Below are 21800 nucleotides of genomic sequence, written 5' to 3'. Positions count from 1 at the left end.
TTTTCCTCCTTATAGACATTCCCAGACTATTTCAACGTAGATGAAATCTAACTGTGGAAAACAGGATCTGCAGAGCGTGAGAAGAAATAAATTATTTGGAAGGAGGGGGGGAAAAGGAAGAGGAAAAAAAATCCTTACCAACTGACTGGCCTTACTGTGCACTTTTCCAGGAGACCAAGAATTGCTTCTGATGCAGCAGCATTCAGCCCTGGAGAAGTCAGACAGAGCAAAAAGGGAGGGGAGGTACGAGGAAGGAAGGGAGGGGAGGGGAGGAGAAGGGAGGGGAAAGGAGGGGAAGGGAGGGGAGAGCATGTACACTGCATGTCAGTTTGTTGAGCCCTAACATTGCTTTCCGGAAAAAGAGAAGAAAGAAACTACTGCTAAATCAGGCTGGGAATTAGTTTGTGATGGTTCAAGATAGTAAGGGAATGAGATCTTAGTATGACCATTTGCGTTCAAAGCTCAGAGCCAGTAGGAAGAAATGTGTCCTGACATGAGTCTATTTAGAGAACTTGGAATGCCAAACATGCTTTTGCTCCAAAAGAACGATCATACTAAAACTAAAAGTCAAGCAGGGTAAATGTAAGAGCTGCAGCCAAACCTGTCACTGAAATTAGTGAAAGAGGGAGGCTGTTCAGAAGCAAGATTCCCTTGCTTTCCTCCAGTCCTCCATACTCAACTTGCATCTAACAGGCAAATCTAGGAGACTGTAAACTAGATGGAGTAGTTATTTCATCTCTTCATTCACATTTATGTTGGCAGCTGCATCCAAACACAATATACTGTGCACCGCACTTCCTACTCCGAAGGCTTTCACCCTAAACCAGTAAAACAGACCAAGGGGAAGGGCAACAGCACACTCAACGGCCAGAATCATAGTATAAAAATATTGTATGTACTTGAACATAAAAATATGCCAGCCATTCTCTCACCAGCCAACCAACCATTACATCCCAGTCCCACCCTACCATGAAAAGTGAGCTAAATTACAATTTTAGGGAAAATGGGAGGGGAACACTTGCTGTTTCAACACACCATCTCATCACCAGGGATGAAAAATCAAAAAGCAACTTTCTCATCTCAGAGGCTCTACCTCTAGTATCTCAAATTCTGCATTCCTCACAAGCCACCCTGATTTCTTGATGTCTACTGCATAGCTATCCAATTTATCAACCTCCATTCCCTTGCTTCTAGTTAACTGTTGTCCACCATCCTCAATCAGAAGCTTTCCTGGACCTCCCGAGCCCACAAAGCAGCCTGAAGTCTTGCACACATGCAGAACCCTCAGGAGCTCCTCCAGTCGCATCGTGGCTGCACAGCATGACGCAGCAAGTGGTCCCACTGGATGACACAGCTCTGTAAAATTCTGACTCCACAGATCCGCAGTGGGGCATAGGAAGGGCTCAGCTGACCCCTTACCTTTGACGGGCTACTTCCCTCCTGGCAAAGGTGGGCTTCAATCCAAAAACTGAGGAAGATCCCAAATTACTCAGTGCCACGGGAAGAGACAGCACCAGAGACACTACAGATCAGGTCTGCCCCTGAAAAGCTGACTCCTGTGAAGCTCTCCTCTGCTCCTGCTCCACGAAAAAACGGACAGGCTATTCTGGTATCTTCTCAGTTTTAAGTAAGCTCTTAGCTGCTGTAGGAAAGACCTATCTTCACACCACTCCAGAGTAACACAAAAATTGAACCTCTTACTGTCAACAGCAACATAACTCACTGGAGACTCCCAGGTTTATACATTGCCCTTATGGCTCTAGCAAAGCATTACTGACAACTTGATCCAGCACACAGAGCTCCGGTGGCAGATGCTTATCTTCAAAAAAAATGCAAAACACTTGCCTGATGGCTAACAGCCTGCCAGGCGGCTCTCCCCCAGCCCTTCTCAGAAACACACGCACTCTCCCACCCTCACCCCACGCCGCGCTCCCAGCACTGCCATCCCCAGAACAACATCCCACAAATTCGGAAGAAACCGAGAAGCATGTGACTCAGTAAAAACGCACATTTCCATTACGGGGGGGGGGGGGGGGGCTGGGGGGGGTGGGGGGAGAGAAAAAAAGGTAATAAAAGCATGTATTGCCTTCCTCCAAGGAAGGCACAAGCCCGGTGGGTCCCCAACCCCATCCCCAGAGCAACTCACAAAGGGTCAGTGCAGCTACGCTAATTCGGCTGGAAAGGATTTTCATCACCTTGTCTCTTTCCTCGCCTCTTCTGCTGTTTCAAAAATAGCTCTGGCTTGTTTGCTGTACCGCTTATGTCAGTCTGATTTTATGCCTGACTGGATGTATACAGACAAGCTCGTAGCCCATGAAACACCGACTACCCAGATCTGTACATACATGCAGTGTCACACAAACACAAAGCACGGCCCCCTCCCTTAGAGGCCATGCTGGAAAGCTGCTTGTTTTGAGAGGCTTTATGCTGTATTAAGTATGTTTATAGCAGGCCTCAAATAAGGGCTAGAGAACAGACTGCAGCCTTTTCTGAGGGAAAAAAAAAAGGCAGAAAAGCAAAATAGCACTAAGATCCATCTGCCTTAAAGTTGCAAGCAAGGACCTTCCCTATGATGAAAATACTTTGAAATGTGAGTGCATTTATCAAATGACCTAAGGTCATTTGGCTGCATGCTGTTAGTGTTTCTGTCCATTAAAGACAAACAATCCCTCCCAAAGGCTTTGCAAACCATTATCCACCATTGCCGGGAAGGGAAAGAATATAGGAAGGTGCAGACGTGTAGAAATTGTGGAACAAACTACTCTGAAAAAAAAGTCAGGTTGAATCCTGAAATATGAGAAGCTGTCTGAATGAGATTTTTCCTACTAGCACTTTTTTTTTTTTTTAATGACTGGGTTTTCCTGAACAGCTTTTCTTTTTAGAACAAATCAACTTGCTGGAGCCATTTCACTAATCCCAGATTAATTCCATTCAAATCTGGCCCGCTTCCCAAACCCAGTAATCTAAAGCTCAGCCTCCTTTAGCACAATTCTACCTTCAAGACCCAGCTCACTGGCTGTGAGCTGCCTCTGCGATGTATTTTTAAATCAAACTTTCTCAGCATGCCATGACTCAGGAACACTGGTTACCATGAACTGAAGATTTCCACAAGGAAATGCAGCACAAAGAAATCTTGATTGCTCATTCTATCCATGTCCCTATATAGCTATAAAATCCAACGTGCATTAGCTATTTTGTCACTTACTATAAAAATAAATTAGTACCTACTGACATTTCACCATGAAGTGCTCCCCAATTACCTATCTGCTAAAAAACTCCCTGAAATTTAAAAGGAAGAAAACCCATATGCCATTTCCAGCAGTCACCAGAGTATGAAGACAATATTAAAAAGATAAACCTCTCAGGCACAGTATCTCTTGTGACAGGTGTTTGCTTCTAAATGCAATTCTGCATGTATATTAACAGTAAAGAACATACAAACAAAAACCCACCATACAGCAAAATATTAGCATCTTTGAAAGCTAGTTGTTATTTGACATCTGAGGCCCTCTTCAATTTCAATGGCAATCCAACAAACCAGACATGCAAAGAACTGGAACAGACTGCCTGGGGAAATTCTGGAGTCCAATCACACAGGTCTTTAATGTCAACATCAGAAATGAATGGGTAAAAGTCAGTTCTGCCTTGGGGCAGAGAGGTGAAACAGATGACTGCCCAAAATCCCTTTCCAACTATATGGTCCTGACCTCTTGTTTTCTTTTGGTTTTTTGCTTGTTCTGGGGCATTCCTTCTCTCATCTGCTTACTTTTAGCAACCCCTCTTAGCTTTCACTCCTATTAAGACCGGTATCACACTGAGAAATAAGCTTTGAACAAAGTATGAAAATTAAACATTATCTTCTTACCCATCCTCCTTGTTGAATGATATAATCTGCAGAATAGTCTTCTAGATATGTCACCCCGAAGTTCACAAGTGCGCTCAGTGGTTCCTGGCCCCGTCTGGTTAACTCCATCAGAAACTGTTGTAGCAGAACCAGGGGTACCAAGACCTTCAACAAACAAGGATTGTGAATAAATACAGAAAGCATTATCAATACTACTGTAGGTGAAACAGAGGAATTCATATGGTCCACAGAAAAGGTCTGAATCTACAAGTCCAAGGGACTATACGTTTCATTTTTATGAAGACATAAGGCAGAAACACAATACAATTCAGTAAGAAAGAAGCACTTAATCTGAGAAGCAAAGCACCACGGCCTAACTTGAGAGTTTCACAGAACAGGACTGCAGTGCCTTCTTAAGCCCCATTTTTTTTCCAACACCAGATTCAGGTAAAGAAGCAGAACCGGTCCAGAACTCACTACCCCGGAAGTGGAAAGATGCAACATTATAAATAGTTTGAAGGGACATGCATCCAAACTGTATTTAAACAGCAAACTCATACACATTCTTGAATAGATACGCTGCACTAGACAGTCTCTTTAGAAGTACACACTTGGCTTTCAGACAGGACAGAAAGAAACAACTCCCCCCAGCAGCATAAGATTACAGACACAATTTAAAGTGACAAACACAACCCCCGCTCCACGTTAAACTCTCCCTCCTACGCCAAATTTAACACGTACAGAATTCCCTTCCTCATTTCCTACTCCCATTCCTCCTTCCAAACCATTTAATAACTGAATGCTCAGCTTTTCAGCAATGTGAATTGCTCTAGAAGATGCTGGACTCTGTGAACCCACCTCCTTTGTATTACACAGTTCTAGACACTTCCTTCTGAAATTATGGTTTTGTTTGCCTAAATAACATGCAGTTGAACTTTTAAACTCTAAATTTATTCTCCTAGAGCACGCAAGTGGCCCGCTGGGCAAAGTTTATATGCAGCACCAGGAAACTGGTATGAATTGAACCATAGCATCTGAAAAAGTGCTGTTATGACACAAGAGAAAAATATTTGTAAGTTTTACTGCACCTAGTTTGTGACAACTGCATTGCACATGTATTCACTGTGCTAGTAAGAACGTTGTTTCCCAGCTGCACAGGGTAGATGCAGGCTAATACTACTGCTCAAAGTGAATGCCAACTGCCTCCTCCTTTCCCAGCCTCCTCCTCCTTCAGCCCGGTTTTCTTTTCTGTAAATACCCTCCCCATTACTATTCCCAGAAATCACATTTCAGGATGAAAAGCTGGAGGAAGACGAGTAGGAAAAGTAGGCTTTGAGGGTTTGAGATTGGTACTAAATTCACGATGGAGTCACACTGAGATGGACAACTGAAAACAGATGGGGGCCTTAAAAATGCCTGTAATCTGATAAATTTAAGATGTTCCTGCTGATTATCAACTGAGAGAGTCCAATACCATGACAGACAGGTTATAGTATTGTTCTTTTGGGAGGAACAGTTAACTAGGAACAAGGTGGTGCTTTAATTTTTGAAAGCCTTGGGGTTTTTTGAGTTTCTTGCAATTAATCTCAACTCAGAGGCAGAAGAGGTGGGAGCTTACAGGACATAAACATAAGGAGCAGGTCAAGGTGAGGTAAGTGTCAGAAGAAACATCAATCTTTTTCCAGCAAAGAAAAAAAAAAGCACGCTGTCAAGATGAGGCATCGGGCGCACCCACATAACTCTTCAACAGCACGAACACTGAGATCTCAAAATATTTGACATTTACTTTAAGCTGAAGGCAAGAGAAACAAAGGCAAAAAAGACTGCTTAGGAAATGAAGAGAGCTCAAATGTTGGCATACTGAACATGACTGTTGCCTTCTTCCTTTGCCAACTTAAATATCTAATCCATCCACTTCTCCCAAATTTAGCAAGCCTCTGCAGGCCTCAGGAGCGAGGGACCAAATTCAGACTCTAATATCCAGTCCCATGCAGGCAATAAACTGCGCCTGGTTTCCTTTCCCACTGACATTATTGACACTTCTACCTTTGAGACCAGGAGGAACAGGAACAGGTTTGCGTGATACTGTTCCTAAATTCATGCAGGAAATTACCTTCACAGCCCTTCCATAAAGGTTAACAACAGCTTTCTGTACGTTAGAGTAGCTATGTGAATGGTGATGAGATTGAACTAGACCAAGGTAAAAATATAGCCGTAGCAATTCAAAGCAAGTGCAATTCCCTCCACCAGTATGCCTGGGAAGGAATGCTAGGGGCTGTTTATATTTTGACTGAAGAAAAACATACACAATATCAAGCACAGCAGGCCAGAAAATAGTTGGCAGGAGGAAACTTCTAGGGAATCCTTAAAAAAACCCACAACTTTACTATCAAAAGATTTCTGATTAATTATGTAAATGAAAAAATTCTGTGAATTATACTATTGCAACCCCGTAGCACACTAATACAAATTCAAATGTATGCAAAAAAAAAAATAATTACAAAGAAAGTTCAGACACTTTGAAGAAGCTATCCAAAGTAACTGCCACCTCTGTGTGCCTTCTTACTATTTCAACATAAAATTAATCTAATTCTTTACACTATTATTTCTTACATTTCTGTTGTATTAGTCTCTAGCTCCATTAAGCAGTAAAAATGGGACATTAAGACGACTGTTAACCTACTTACCAGCTCAGTTGACTCTCAATATCAGTATTTGTTGTCTATCTCATGCACAATAGTGTGATTATGTATTTTGGAGTATGTATATAGTACTCAATTTTAAGCAAAAAGCATAAAAACTCAATAGTGGAGTATTTCAATTTTTTATTACATTTATTTTACTACAGAACTATAATTTGCCCTAAGTGTGAGGTGGTTTTGGTTTTGTTTTGTTTTAGAGAGCCTTATTTCAAATACAAGATGAAGACGACTCCTTTTCTTTACAGAATCCAACATCATGCCTATTATGTTCACATCACAATTTCTGAGAAATATATGGAATAATTTATTTTCCCGTAATTTTTTTACTGAGAACCAGCACTTCCAATGTCTGTGGGTAACCTTTGCTTCTGTGGGATGTTAATGGAAGAACTGATGTTCCTATGTATTAGCCTACCCTGCAATACTTCCTCATTCAGATTGATATTCATGTTTTAGCGACTAAAACCAGTCTTTACATCCCATGTGCTAGTTGGTTAACCAAATCTCTTCAGCAGTTCAAACACACTACTGCACTCTGGAAAAGATCCACATTTTTAAATGGAAAAAATAACAGCTATATTTAGAAGTGCCTTCTTCCTGCTCATGCTTGTATAATGAATCGGTTCTTTGAAAACTTGTATGACTGAAGATGACACCTTCCCAATTGTAAACCTGACGGATCAAACCTTTGTCCACATTCAACCTCCAACCAGTTAGCCAGCTAGGTAATCCAGTACCTCCCAGAAGTATATGCTTACCTGTATGCCATGTTTCTCATACACATAACAGAAAGGAAGGTTTGCAAAGACTGCTTTGAGTCTGCTTTGTGCCACACACACACACTGGGCCTTTAAGTGATCGGTGTGGCTCTCTGAGTGCCCCACATCCAATATATTAAATAGAGGGGCTTTTCTACATACACACGCATCATAATACCTACCTACAACGGCAAAGGCCTCAAAAATTTAAAGTGAGATTTTATATACTAGTTCATAGGCTACTGAAAGCAAGAAGAGCATCGTGCTGTGCAAGATGCCACTACTGAGCACAACAGACACAGCTTACATGTAACGGAAAGCACATTTCATCTGCCAGCTTCAGTTGTTTTGTTTTTTTTTCTTCTAGCCTGGATCAAACCACAAGCCTTGATCACACAGAATTCCGTCTGTGGGAAGGTATTTCCATGATTTTAATCCTTTGACATCTGCCACAGCACAGCTGCTGTGCATCTTCAATTTCTGCTCCACCCAAAAAACTATGGGACATGTAACAACCCTGAGCATGTAACAGGGAGTGATTTATTATTCTGTTCAGCTAGCTCAGCTAGATGTAGGTTTTCTTATTATTTAGTCATAAAAGGGAGTAAGCTTCAGTTCTCCTGATAAGAGTCAATTTAAATATACATCCTTCAGATTTTCACAAACTTGAGAGCAGCACAGCCTAATTTTGCTGCTGTATGCCTGCTAATTAGACCTAACGCTATGTCTATTTATAGCTACTTTTAAAAATTATTTTTCTACCAGCTTCTTCTTTAGAATGAAAATTAAGCTAGGTTGAGGTTGGAGGAAAGATATCTAGATCTATTCTGTTATAAAATATGATTCTGATTAAGATGATAAAGGAATTCAAAAGGAAATGAAACCAACACAAATGTATTCCATCTCCTCAAAACAAGTATTATTAAAGGAACTGCTTGGCATTCCTGAAGCATCAATCTACCATGAAAACAATACAAACAGATGCTGTATTACTCTACAAAATTTCCATTGGGGTTTGCTCGTGGACTATTAAGTTTTGTAGCAACAAATGCTACGGGTAAGCAAAGACGATGGCAAAGACATCTTTCTGGGTGATATTCTCAATGAAAAGCTGGTGGGGCAAAAATCCACTAGCCACAAGGGCTGCACAAATGTAGCAGCAACAAAGGCTGATTCCTAAACCCCCAAATGCAGCTGGTCCATCTACCCAGGGCTGTATCTTCAAGAGGTGTGTACCAATAGCATATGGAGACGCAGCAGGTGACTGACAAGCTCCATCCACCTCCTCCCTTGCCAACTGAGCCACAATGACTGGTTTTATGCTCGTTTTTAGTTTTCGCCAACTGAGAAGTAAAATGTGCTAGCTTAAGCCACCTTCTTGATAATCAGATTTCATGGTTGTTTAACTGAAATGCTGTGAATCACAAGATGATAAACTGAAAGAACACACACACCAATTATAACTGCTGGAGCCACAGGCAGTAACTTGTCAAGCAACGTTTAATAAACTGCTTTAAACCATCTACCCTTGGTTAGATAATGAGTTTCTGAAGTAAACAGGGAAATCTAGTTAAGGAAAAGTATTTCTGGGAAAAAAAAAATGTAAAGGGAGGAGGGAAAGATTTCTTGTTCTATTTTAAATTTAAGACTAAATTTTAACACTCCATTTGTGACTAAATTTGCAAATACTTATTTCATCCTATCATTCTTTTTCTGATGCCCACTGAACCCATCAGAGAATGATTAAGATGATGAATTTGAATGATTAAAGAAAGATGAATCTGGGAACAGTAATTCTACTCACTCTACATTAAGCCTATTATAAGATAGTTCATTTACAGATTTGCATATTGTTCTAAAAAGAAGCTTCATATCATTTGAGATCACTACTGCTGAGATCTGGTAGGCATACCATCCTAATGCTTTCTGAAGAATTTAAATATTGTAGAGAGCCTATCAATTTCTATTTTCACCATGTTTAGCTTTTTTTACATATATTTTGAACCCCAGATAAGAGCAAAGAAACAGTAGAGAAATATTATGAAAACATCTATCTCAGATTTCATTACAAAACTGCTAAAGAAATAAATATATCTTCTTTTTTTTAAAATTTTTTTAAAAAACATTTAATGATTATTTTTTAATAATTATGTCAGACAACAACTCTAACTTTTCATTTTATGATAATAAAGGAAGACTGACCTAATACTTCCATTAGATAACTTCTGGCTAAATTATCTAAAACCTACATATTATGTCCACATCCACCATTCTGAAAGTTATGTCATACTGACAACACATGGGTTCTTTTTATTCTTGGTCCTCTCTGAAGCATAACTGTACCTAGTAAAAACACTATGGACACCAAATAGATGCAAGAGATATCAAAGTGAAAGTCACTTATTTGGTACCTTGTTCCACCCACTGGCGTGAGCAGCTGCCTCTTGTGTGCGCTCTCGATATTCCTGATATGTCACCGGCCTGCAGAAGTTAAACCAACACTGAAAGTTATAAAAGGAAACAAAAGAACAAGAATAAAATAAAATTCTCAGTTTCCAGAGAACAAAATATTTTCACATGTATTACAGAAAATAATTTTCAAGAGCTAACAGGTCTCGCATTTCAGGACATAAAACACCAGCACCAGACAGGGTCAGGAAGGCATCACCTTCTCCCAGTCACACAATTTCATATAATTGGTTAAGTGAATTTCATAATAATTTGATACTCTACAACTTAAAGGATATTAGATAAGTAGGTTCTCTGATATGCTACCAAAATGTCTAAGCTCTTGCATATAATTTTTTTATAATCTAAGACTTTAAAGATAAAAAAATCCACTACGAAATCCATACATGGGATAGGGGCCAATGTAGAGTAAAATTTTTATAAACAATATAGGCTATGAACCAACACAGACTGCTTGAGCGCATTATGTTACAGTTGAAGCCTTTATTTGCAAGAAACAGCACTTCTGATCACAAAAAACCCTTCGTATTTCAATAGATATTTAGATTTATCTATTTGTATCTATTTTAGATTTATCACATCTCTACTTCTCTGAATTGGGATGATGAAATTCCTCTCTTCCGTACTCTTTCCTCTAAGACCATACAGTATCTTAGAGTCAGTAGCAATAAAGACGTTCTGCCAAGTGACAGCAGAAGATGTACTGCTTGAAAAAAAGCGGCCCTGAGCCAGATCATGACAAAAGGCAAGTTCAGACATTAGTTCAAGGGAAATAGTGGTAACTGTTACTGGACAGAAGGCTGCCCATTGAACTCCATGAACCTGTCATGATGTAACAGCCCACTGTACCATATCAGACTTGTAGATATGCATATAAGAGGACAGGAAAATATAAGCAAAATAAATAAGTATTGCATCAAATAGCACTACTGTAGCAGAAATGGGTAAAAGAATGGAGTTGAAGCACACAGAGGAAAACATAATTTGGGTTTGTCATTTTAAGTGCATTCTCTTAACTTCCTTTGTACATTAGTTCCTTTAAAGCGCAAATCCAAATCAATCAGTGGGATGAGAAGAGCAACAACAGCTGCAGGAAGGATATTAGCAAGAGATTAAATAGTAGCTCTAGCTTGCCTTATGAAAAGGCATTCATGTCAACACGTTTTCACAGGCATTTCAGACTTTATATGTATGTATGTATGCATGTACATAAATTAAAAAAAAAATACTTAGAATGCAAATATTTTCCCATAGAAAACACAAGAAGCCTAGAACAACAAGCTAGAACCACTTAATTGTCAAAGACCTCATCCCAGGAACTTTCCAAAAAGAATCAACCTAGACTGCACCAGTTATAACCCCTCAACGTCAGACAGACAATTATCTACAACCTTTAAGACATTTAAACTTAAAATGCTGTTATTTCAGTTTACCATTTCAGACACACAAAAAGGATGGGCTGCAAGGCTTACTGCTAATTTTCCAACCCATGGCCAGTCTGTTTTTCCAGTGTGTAGTGAGGTATTTATCAAAACCTCAGCTCTTCAGAAGATACTAAGTACAAGTTTTTAAGGTCACATGGGACAAGTGCCTGGCTTGTAAAGGCAGATAAGCCTCTGCCATTTCTGGAAGAACACACTAGCATATCTTTTGCCGCTTAAGGAGAAACTTGTGCCCCACACACTCTTTCCTGTGGGTAAATAACTTTGAGCTTACACAATACTGAGCTTACTTTTTGACCCCACAGAAACTGCATATAGAAGCAGACAGCGTATATATTAGTTTCTGAAAGTTAAATGGTGAGTTGCTAAGTGTACTTTTCCCTTGGATGACTCATGGAAAAAGAGACAACCATCTTCATCTGTCTGGTCAGATGTTACATGGGACCTTTGCCGTGAAATCCAGGTTGGAGTTGTAGAATCACAGGATGGTTTGGGTTGGAGGGGACCTTTAAAGATCATGGGCAGGGACATCTTTCACTACATCAGGTTGCCCAAAGCCTCGTCCTACCTGACTTTTGAACAGTTGGTTTTAAATTATATTGGTCATAAAAAGTCAACCCTTAGTTGTTGACTAGGGAGCTAGTTAAGGAATGATGATGATCAGAGGGCTGGAGCATCTCTGCTATGAGGACAGGCTGAGAGAGTTGCAGTTGTTCAGCCTGGAGAAGAGAAGGCTCTGGGGAGACCTTATAGCGGCCTTCCAGTACCTAGAAGGGGCCTACAGGAAGGATGGGGAGGGACTCTTTTATCAGGGAGTGTAATAATGGGACAACGGGGTAATGGCTTCAAACTGAAAGAGGGGAGATTTAGATTGGACATCAGGAAGAAATTCTTTCCTGTGAGGGTGGTGAGGCACTGGAACAGGTTGCCCAGGGAAGCTGTGGATGCCCCATCCCTGGAAGTGTTCAAGGCCAGGCTGGATGGGGCTTTGAGCAACCTGGTCTGGTGGGAGGTGTCCCTGCCCATGGCAGGGGTTTGGAACTAGATGATCTTTAAGGCCCCTTCCAACCCGAGCCATTCTGTGATTCTGTGAATAGATTGGCTAGTTAAGGAATCACAGAATGGTTGAGGTTGGAAGGCACCACTGGAGAACATCCTGTGCAATGTCCCTGTTCAAGCAGGGTCCCCTACAGCAGGCTGCCCAGGACCATGCCCAGACAGCTTTTGATTATCTCCAAGGATGGAGACTCCACAACCCCTCTGGGCAACTTGTGCCAGTGCTCAGTCACCCTCACAGTAAAAAGGTGTTTCCTGATGTTCAGACGGAATGAATTCCAAATTTGTAATCTTCCAGAAGTCTGCCATAAAGGGTATTACCTTCACGAGGGCATGAGATGCCTCTCCAATGCATGTATGGAAGGCTTAAGCCCCATGCATCATAAAGTGTACAGTAGGTGCTGATATCTAGGCTTCCAGTACCTTGTTGTTCAAACAGTTCACAAACAGCTATGCAAACACCAGAGATTCTCAGCTTCTTTTGAGCCGTATTATTTAAACCAATGCACAAAACAGACTCAGATAGCTATCTGCTAACGCTGCCTTCACAACTGCATTTATGTAACTGCCCCTAAAGCAGCACCTTCCAACTCCAGCTCTCGACAAATACACTTTGGAGGTCACTCAGAACAGTCAGAAATAGTTCATGTGGATCCATTAAAATCAGGCTGGTAGTTTACAACAGAAACCCAAGCAACCGTAACAATTTTACCAATTTGCAAAGGGCATTAATCAAGATACTAGTATGCCAAGTGCAATGTGCCATTTAAACTGGCAGGACAACTCTTAAGGCACGCACATTTGCTTCAGATGTGTACCTGAATGGTGGTCATAAAGCATCTAACTACTGTCCTTTCAGGGAAAATCTCCCACTCATCTGGAGCCAGACTACAAACAACCCTTCAGCTCCACTCTTAACTATAAGGTAAAAGAAATTAATCTGGCTACAGACCAGCATTCATGAAATTGGCAATGGCAATTTGCAGCTGCCAGCTTCACCAGCAATGACAACTACTCGAATTAGTCTCAGAAGTTCAATGATAAAAGCTTAGAAAAATTTCAGAACTTCTATTACCCCAAAGAACAAATACCAAAAAGAAGTATCGTACATTACAACACAGAATACAAAAACGCAGCCAGATAAAGGAAGATTAAAAAAAAAGAAAGAAATGCAATACAAAATGTAGTCCCATCTTTAGCATTTCAGCAGCAGTCACAATGCAATAGGGAAACGCCTTCCCTTAGAAAAAGCAAATGGAAACTCACTTGCTAAGCAAGGTCTGCAGTGCTATGTGCAGATGTTCTTTCAATTCCTGGGACACTTTCTCCCCCAAATGTGCCAGGCAGTCTTCTATCGAGCTCTCTGGATTGGCAGGACTGAACACTGGGGAAGTGTGGCAGTCAAATCCTGTAGTGGTAAATGCTGAGAGAAAAAAGCATACAAAATAAAATATAATAGATTCATAGAAGAACATCAACAGTCTCAGATTTCTTATCCCAACAGTTAACGCAGTTTGCATGAGGGATGAAGAAATCACAACTCTATAGTCAAAGCATACTGTGAACAAATTGTAGTAGAACAAGCTCAGTCCAAATATGTTCTGGAAGTGGTACTTTAAGTTACATTTCTCCTCCAGCTCTTATTTCACAACTGCATCCTAACCAGCAAGTTAGCTGAATGTGCAACTATTCTCAACTGCAAGCTGATGCCAACCCTGACAGAGCAGCAAGAGACCTTCTTTTCTGTGGTAAAATTTCCCCACACATGGACCTATCTGCAGCAGTACTAGAGTATAATTTTTTTAAAATAATATTTTGTTCATATAACCTTTTCCTTCGCAGTTTAAAACTTCTAAGAAAGGCCTATATGGATGAACATAAACAGATCTAGAGCCTTTCTACTTCAGTTTTCCAATTTGCAACACACATGGAAAGCAAAGATTGTTTCCAAATCATCCCTTGCTGGAAGTCCTATAAAAGCCACATCTACAGGTCAAAGCATGTCACAAAAAATAAACCTAGTGGAAGTGAGAAATCTGATGGTCTAAGTCCACACTCCTCTGAACGTTAGCTGCTGAGGAATGATTTCACTTCTGTCAACTGAAGCAGGTTAAGGGCTGCTTACATTTCATTATTTATAGTAGCCTATTAAATATCATTCAATTGTTGGCTTTGGCTAGACTCCACCACTCCAAATGGTAACGTTTAACTATTTTACTTCACGTGACAATGTGTAGAAATCTTGTGGGGGGAGGAAGGTAAAGAGATTCAATGCGTCCAAAAATCTCTTTAACTAGAGTACCTGTTACAAATTAACCACCATTATAGTGCATAGAGATTATCGATTGAAATGGGAAAATCTGAAGAGCACCTTCCAAGATTTCTTCATCAAGACGTTTTAGCTCCTCCTCAATTTCTATTTTAATCTTCTCCAAAGCCTCTTTCTCTGAAGCAGGTTGTGCCATAAGCTGTTGTTGAGTCCCTAAAAGAAACCAGAGAAATTATTCAAATGTAGTATTTCAAATAAGGTAGATAATAGAACACGATATTGAAATATTAACTATAAAGGAATTCAGGGTGAAAGTTCTATTTCAGACAGCAACATAAAATGTATGATTCCTTAAGGGCACTTATTACAAAAGTTTTATTACATGAACCCAGAAACACACAAACTTCCAGGCCTATTCAAGACAGACTAGGTGCTTTACATATGAATAGATTTAACACTCTAGAATATACCTAGAACTGTAAAGCCACAAACAGAGTATGTAACAGCTTTAATAACAAACTCATCCTAAATTCAAGATCAAAATCAAACGAAGGCACATAAATAAGCAGTTGTTATAACTAATATACTCATTATCAAACTACACCAAAACAAAGCAGACATAGGCATAAGATTAATTTTTAGTACCAAAATATAAAATTGATATTGATGCCTGCAAAATCTACAAAAATATTCAGAGCAACTATGTAATAACATCAATAGAGCCCCAAATCTATTACCCGTGCATCATTTGCTGTTCACAAGGACTCTACAGGCCAAAATGAAATAATTTGAGACCGGGTTCACAAGTAACAATAGAGGCAAAAGACCTCACAATTGTCAGTCAATTATCAATTCCCATTTCAATCAAGTCATTTAGGAATTTGAAATGGCTACATATCCCCAGAAGTACACATGCCATGGCCTGGGATCATGAATACATATTCTGTGTGCTGACTCTACATATTTGGTAACAAGAAGTTGTTTCAGCCATATCATTCAGGATTACGCAGACAGACTCTCAATCATCTTGATTATTATGCTGTAGCAAAACAGAGACACAAAACTACTTCCAAACATGCCAAACATTAGAATCTTTAAGGACCTACCTGCTGAATGTCAACCTTACCACTGTAAGGCCATATGGCACAGTAACTACCCAAGCAACTGTTTAACAGGATGGGTAATAATAGAAAGACTAGATGGCTGGGACAGAGTTCCAGCTCAAAACTCTTGCTATTTAGTTGCTTTTTCTTTGGGTTTGCTCATCTTTATTTCTTCCATCAGCTTTCCAGCATGTTTTCAAATACCATTCTTAAAGCACACCACAATAACTGTTCCATTAACTGCTGTCTTATTTTCACCAAACATCACTGGATCTAAAGTCTACCACTGAAAATTTCTTCTTCCTTTATTTAAATTCCTTAAAATGTCCTACTTAGAGATAAAATGGGTCTCTGTTATATCCACACAAATACAAAAGTGAATTTCGTATCAACCTCCTCATGAAATAAACAAACAAATAAAACTGACCACAAAACTTCCCTCTGCTGAATAATCCCTCTTTCAGCCATATCCTTCCCTAAGTTTGGGGTCAATTATAAGTCTTCATTAGCCCTGCACTCTGCTACTTTCAACAGTATCAGCAACTGGGTTACCCAAACCACATTTTCTTAGCTCTCTTACTTCTGAATATTCCTTAGAATTCTTTTTTTTGAACTTCATGTTCTCTCATGCCTATGATTTAAACACCATCTCCTGGCCAGCCTTCTGATAACGTTGCCCATGTCCACTGTTCCTACTCATGCACCCAAATACTGACCTGTCTCCAACCTATCTCACCCTTTCTGCACCTACACCAACTGCTTACAGCTCTCCCTGGGCATCTAAGACATCATTCTGCTCTACAGACATTCTTCACTCAGTTGAAGAAAATGAAAAGGGAAAGGATTTACATCTGTAATATCGGTATCATCTGGCTTCATTTCTTCCTCACCATTTATATTTCACATCCAAATTTTCAGGTAAGTCCTGCAACACCCATTGTAGCTTTCTAGCATGTCTTTCTTCATTCCTGTTTTGAAGGCACTAAATCATAATTTGGTGGTCTTATAAACAACTGCCTATTTTCTTTGGTTTATCTCTAAATCTGCTTGAACTCACTTTAAGGGTTGTATCACCTTCCCCTTTCCTCCATAATGGCCACATATCACCACCATTTTTCATATCAGAGTGTGTGAAAACCATAAAAGTAATGATACTAGTTAACACACACAGGTGTGTAGTAAAGTACACGGTGCATTTTCTGTATTTAAAAAAACATTAGACAATAAGCTTGCAAGGTCTCCTACATTTGAGAAATAAGTTAAAAATCCACAGAATCAACCCACTGAAATGTGTGCTAATGCTTAAAAACTCAGCACTCAATAGATACCTGAGAGACAAAATCTTTCTAAACCAATGCACAAGTCAGTGTAAAATGTTTACATTTATTTATGTGAAAGTTAAAGGGAAGGGCAGATAGTCAGTTTAATTCCATTTTAACCATTCCATTAACCACACAGTTAGATCATCATCACTATGTTCAGAATAACTTTATTAAGTCCCTTCTCAAACAGCCTCTCTGCCACTCTGAACAATCAATTCCAGAGAGGAGCAAACTGTTCCTCCTTTTGGTTAACGAACAGACACTCACTAATGCCTTGTCAGTCCCTTTAAGGTCACCTCTTTGAATGACCGAACCTCTGCTTCACAGTCAAGCGCAACAAGTATATGCAAGTACAAACTCTTATTTTAACCTGTGCTTCACCCTGTACGTGGAAGGGATGAGGGTATTCAGAAAAGCACCCGTTCTCACGGGACTAATGTGATGATGATCACACATGACAAGCTGTCATACTTGATAATAAGTCACCCGGAAAATGGAAGGAAGAGAAATTCCATCGCTGCCAGTGTACAAAAGAGCTGTTTAGATAATCAGTGCTACAGTCAATGGTTTCCATCTCGCAACACCCACAACTTTGCAGCAGCTGCTGATTCCAATAGCACCTGACTGTTCAGTCGTGCCAAAACATCAAAAACCTACCCCTCCCAGACCAGTGACTTTGCACTGTTTATTCCCCTAATTATCTACGGACTTCAGCTTTCTGCATCTCCTGTGTTGACTGCTACTAACAAAAATTGCACCCAATGTCGGAGAACAGCATATTCCAACAGCAAAGGTCCTAAGCGAGTGGTATCTTTTTCTCCTTTAGACAAACTTCCAAGTCACTTTGCAAATAGGTATAATAAAACAGTAAAAATAACTTCTGGTAAACGAGAACATATTTTCATTGTTTAATAATGCAAATGGTCACACCAGAAATGGTAACTGTAAGATCCATAAACACTGAATGCTTTCCTACACTGAAAAAATGGGTTTGCCTATTACGGGCTTGTGGTAAACTGACTCTGAAAGGCCTCTTCCCAACCCAAAACCACAACAAACCTCTATTACCTAGCCTTAAATTAAGAAGTTAGTGCAGTCTTCTTTCTATTTATGGAATAAATGTTCCCTTTTGCACAAATGTGTTCTTTTTAAGGTTTCGTTTTTCAGGTATTTGGAGGTAGCCTGCAAAGCAGGGGAAAATGTATTCTAAAAGTCCATCAAGGACTGCATCACTGACAATCAGACAGTGCTATGACCACTAAATAAATGTAATACTTCAGTAAAACTCCACCGATAAGGCCACTCCAGAAGTTTAGTAACAATACAAGACTAACCCGTTCCCCAGGTTTGATCCCAGCAGGAGGAGGGATGGGAAGTCATTCATCAGAGCTAGAGGGCCTGCGCATCTGATTCTACAGTTATGCTTTTTTACTTCAAGTGAATGCCGGCTGAATGAAGAAGAAAGCCATTGATGTCACAGATTGCTCCCGATTTTTTTTTTCTTTCATGCTTGAAATTTTAATTTACAAATATCTTCAATTTCAAATTCTCCTAAGTCCCTATATGATCTTCTGCATAGTCAACATCGACTTAAAAATTTACTTTCAGCATGATTCTAGTATTTCTTTAGCAGACTTTTTAAAACAATGAGAATAAGAGTCTAAAATTTCTGTAAGCAGTGAGAAGCGACAAAAATATATGAAATCTCTTTACAAACGTATTCATCTGTTTCCCTTAATGAAAACTCCAGAACACAGACAGCCATACAGAGATGTAGCCCTTGATTTGAGAAATGTTTAAAAGCTCTTTAAAAACCATCAGAAGGCTCAGCTTAAAAGAGACTAAAACCATCCAAAATATTAAGAACCAAAAAGGGACAAGACATTGCCAACTAGCAGTCATTGTTTTTTGTGGGCAGAAAGGAAGCTTAATTAAGTGGGAATCCACGTTCCTGGAGGGACTACCTCTTACTTCTCCAAGTCACACCCCAAAAACTCCCTTTCCTTGCCTCAGTTCAGCAAATAGCTCCCTCGTTACCATGAACTGGATTGGTCTGACCCACGATGCGTACCTTTTCAGCCTGTGACTTTTCAGACAAATTGGGTATGTTTTGCCCTAAGAGGAAGGTTTCTACGGAACGAGTTATACATCTAAGCTAAAACCACCTTAAAAACTCCTTCATTTTCTACAGACCAACAGAAGCTACTATAAAGGGTAAGTGAAGATACAGGGATGGAGTATGAAAAAACCCAAGATACTCCGCAACAGCAACTCCAAGTGTCACATGAAGACAGAAAATCTTGCAATGACAGGTATTCAACCCATGACGGTCAAAACTGTACAAAAGAGGTACTACTGTTAGACTTGAGATGTCCACGAAGCAGCCTTGAGCTCACCTACAATGCATGAAACCTGACCATCTCTGTCTATTTGCACATATATTTCCTGAGATGTAAGAGTTCACTTCTAACCGAAGCAAGTGAACAAATAAACGTAAAACCCATTTATCCCAGTAACCTGGTTCGACACTGCTCAGATGTAAGAGATGTGTGTGGGAAACCACTAAAATGCCTTGATCACTGACTATATACAGCACTTCATACAGTAATTCCAAAACAGATAATAAATGGTCAAAAGAACATTGTGGACAGTAATTGGATTAAAGTACTGTGGATGGGATGCATCTCAGGGAAACCGTAGAGCTGTCAAAATCTTGTTCACCTCTTAAGTAACCTATGCCACCATGCAGCAGTGGCACTGATTATAAATCTTCCAGATCCTGTGTGAGCTAAAGGATTATTTAAGATTTCTCATCCTCTCAAGGAAAACACAGAAAAAACTACTTTTCTTCAGAATCTTTGTTATAGCTACAAGCTTATGGGATGGGGTCAAACCATGGGGAAGTAGATTAAAAAAAAGAAATACACTAGAAGTTACTCCTTGATGAAATACAAAGAAGCATTTATAAGACAAATATACCGAATCACAAAACCAAAGTACTTTGAATCACTTAAAAAGGAAGTAGTACTAACAATTGCAGCAGACTGGGAGCTTCTATAATGAGCGTGAACTTCAGCGGGGAAAAATGTAGAAATATTTTCCAATACCTGATATTTATTTTCTGTGTATGAATCAGTAGTTATAGGTAGTACAAGAGTTCTGAAAAAATACTAAAGCATCTCTCCGCAATCTAATGAACAGATAACTGGGAGCTTCCACACATTTTAAATAATTGTACTCATCTGTTGCCTCAAACCACATGCACTTATGCAGATAATATCTTACCGTGTGTGCTTTATCAGATTTATCCAAGCAATTTGTATTACTCACCTACCTGAAAAACTACCAAAACGTAACAGAATTTACTGCTAATGGACTTTGCTTTAAATAAACTGAAGTGAGTGCTATGCAGAATCACTGTTCTGCCAAAACTGTAATAGGAATAATCTCTCAAACTATTGCCCAGTTATTTTTGATGGATTTTCCTCTGGAGACACTGAAATCCATTACACAACACTACACTGAAATCAACTACAGAATACTATAGAGCTGTAATGTTAAAAGATTTGTTTGTCCAATAAAACTGTCTTTTCTTCAAGAGCCTGGAACACTGTGGATAGTTCTCTCTTCAGTCCCCGCACTGAAGAAAAGCTATCTAAATAAAAATTTCAAAGTAGTAATCAAATGTTGACTTAGATTGGCCTTCTTTGCTTGAAACCAATTACAAGATCAGAACCCACTTCTGAAGCCATCTTTCTTGCAACAAAATCAAGACCAACCAAGAGATCCAAAAGGAAATACAGTGAGGTGATTTTCTATGTAATTTGTCTGAGTTTTCTCTTCACTAATTAAAATCCCTCCAAAAACCATTGGTCTCATAAAGCATATTATGTCTGCAAAAATGAGAAGTAACTTGAAATCTAACAAATATATTAAAGATTTATTCTTATCTGAGTTTTTGGAACAAAAAGGCCTACGTCAGATAAAGGACTCTCTAGCATGAAATGCAGGAAAGCAGAGGTTTGGGGGCGATGACTGTAGGAGGAAAGGGATGGGAATGGCCAAAAGCATTCAACTTCTAAGACCAGTTCTAGCAGAGATAAAATAGTACCACTGCTGTTGGGAAAGATAGCTTTTTTGGTTGTTTTTTTGACCCATCACTTACATTCTCTAGTTTAACTGGAATGTTGAAACTTCACTGAAACCTGGGAGACTGCTGTAGAAGGAGACTCAAAGGAGGTACAGAAATATTAACTACACCTTGTGTGCCTTATTTCCCCATGTTCTGTATACACGCAATGGAAAGGGAGAAGATCCTCCAGCGGGTGATACAAGGTGGACGTAATCGGGATCCTGCTCTGAACCGCCCTCTAGAGGAGTCCCTCACTCTCCTATACCGAGGGAGACAAAAGAGATTAACAAGTGAGGACAAATCCAGCCTCCCTGGATACTCCCCTTATATTGTAATATGATACTGAAATCAGACAAGGAGTAAGGACTTATTTGGACCTAAGAAAAAGACATGAAGGGAACGTACCATATCCCGGAGCCAATACCTCATATGAATGAAACATAAAGTTGAGTAGTGTTCTGAAACTAAAATAGAAACAGGCAAGAGCGAAACATCACTGCTTCAGTTGCTTCCCATGAAAGGTCTGTCAGCACAATAATCAAATTAAAGCAAAATATGATAAAGTGGCAGGTACCTCTCAGTTCATAAATCAACAGCATTCAGGCATGGAGAGTAGAAAGACTACTGACCAGCGTTGTAAAGCACCACAAAAATCATCAATGGAAGGAAAATGGGATCAGTCAAGATGCTGTATCAACAGCTG

At 39.6% G+C, this 21800-nt stretch overlaps 1 protein-coding gene across 1 annotated transcript in view; it reads right to left on the bottom strand.

The window, feature by feature from the left end:
• The window catches only part of BCL2L13 (BCL2 like 13), a 41316-nt gene that overhangs the window by 11231 nt on the left and 8285 nt on the right, over positions 1-21800 (bottom strand). Inside the window, exons 3-6 of the mRNA XM_074584950.1 lie at positions 14643-14753; positions 13538-13694; positions 9716-9785; positions 3866-4009 (exon numbers count right to left, since the gene is read on the bottom strand). Coding sequence (XP_074441051.1) covers positions 3866-4009; positions 9716-9785; positions 13538-13694; positions 14643-14753 — 482 coding nt within the window. The remainder of the gene's footprint in view (positions 1-3865; positions 4010-9715; positions 9786-13537; positions 13695-14642; positions 14754-21800) is intronic.

The sequence above is a fragment of the Larus michahellis genome, chromosome 1, assembly GCF_964199755.1.
Source record: "Larus michahellis chromosome 1, bLarMic1.1, whole genome shotgun sequence".
NCBI classification, from domain to species: domain Eukaryota; kingdom Metazoa; phylum Chordata; class Aves; order Charadriiformes; family Laridae; genus Larus; species Larus michahellis.
This window is presented reverse-complemented; position numbering and strand designations above follow the sequence as displayed.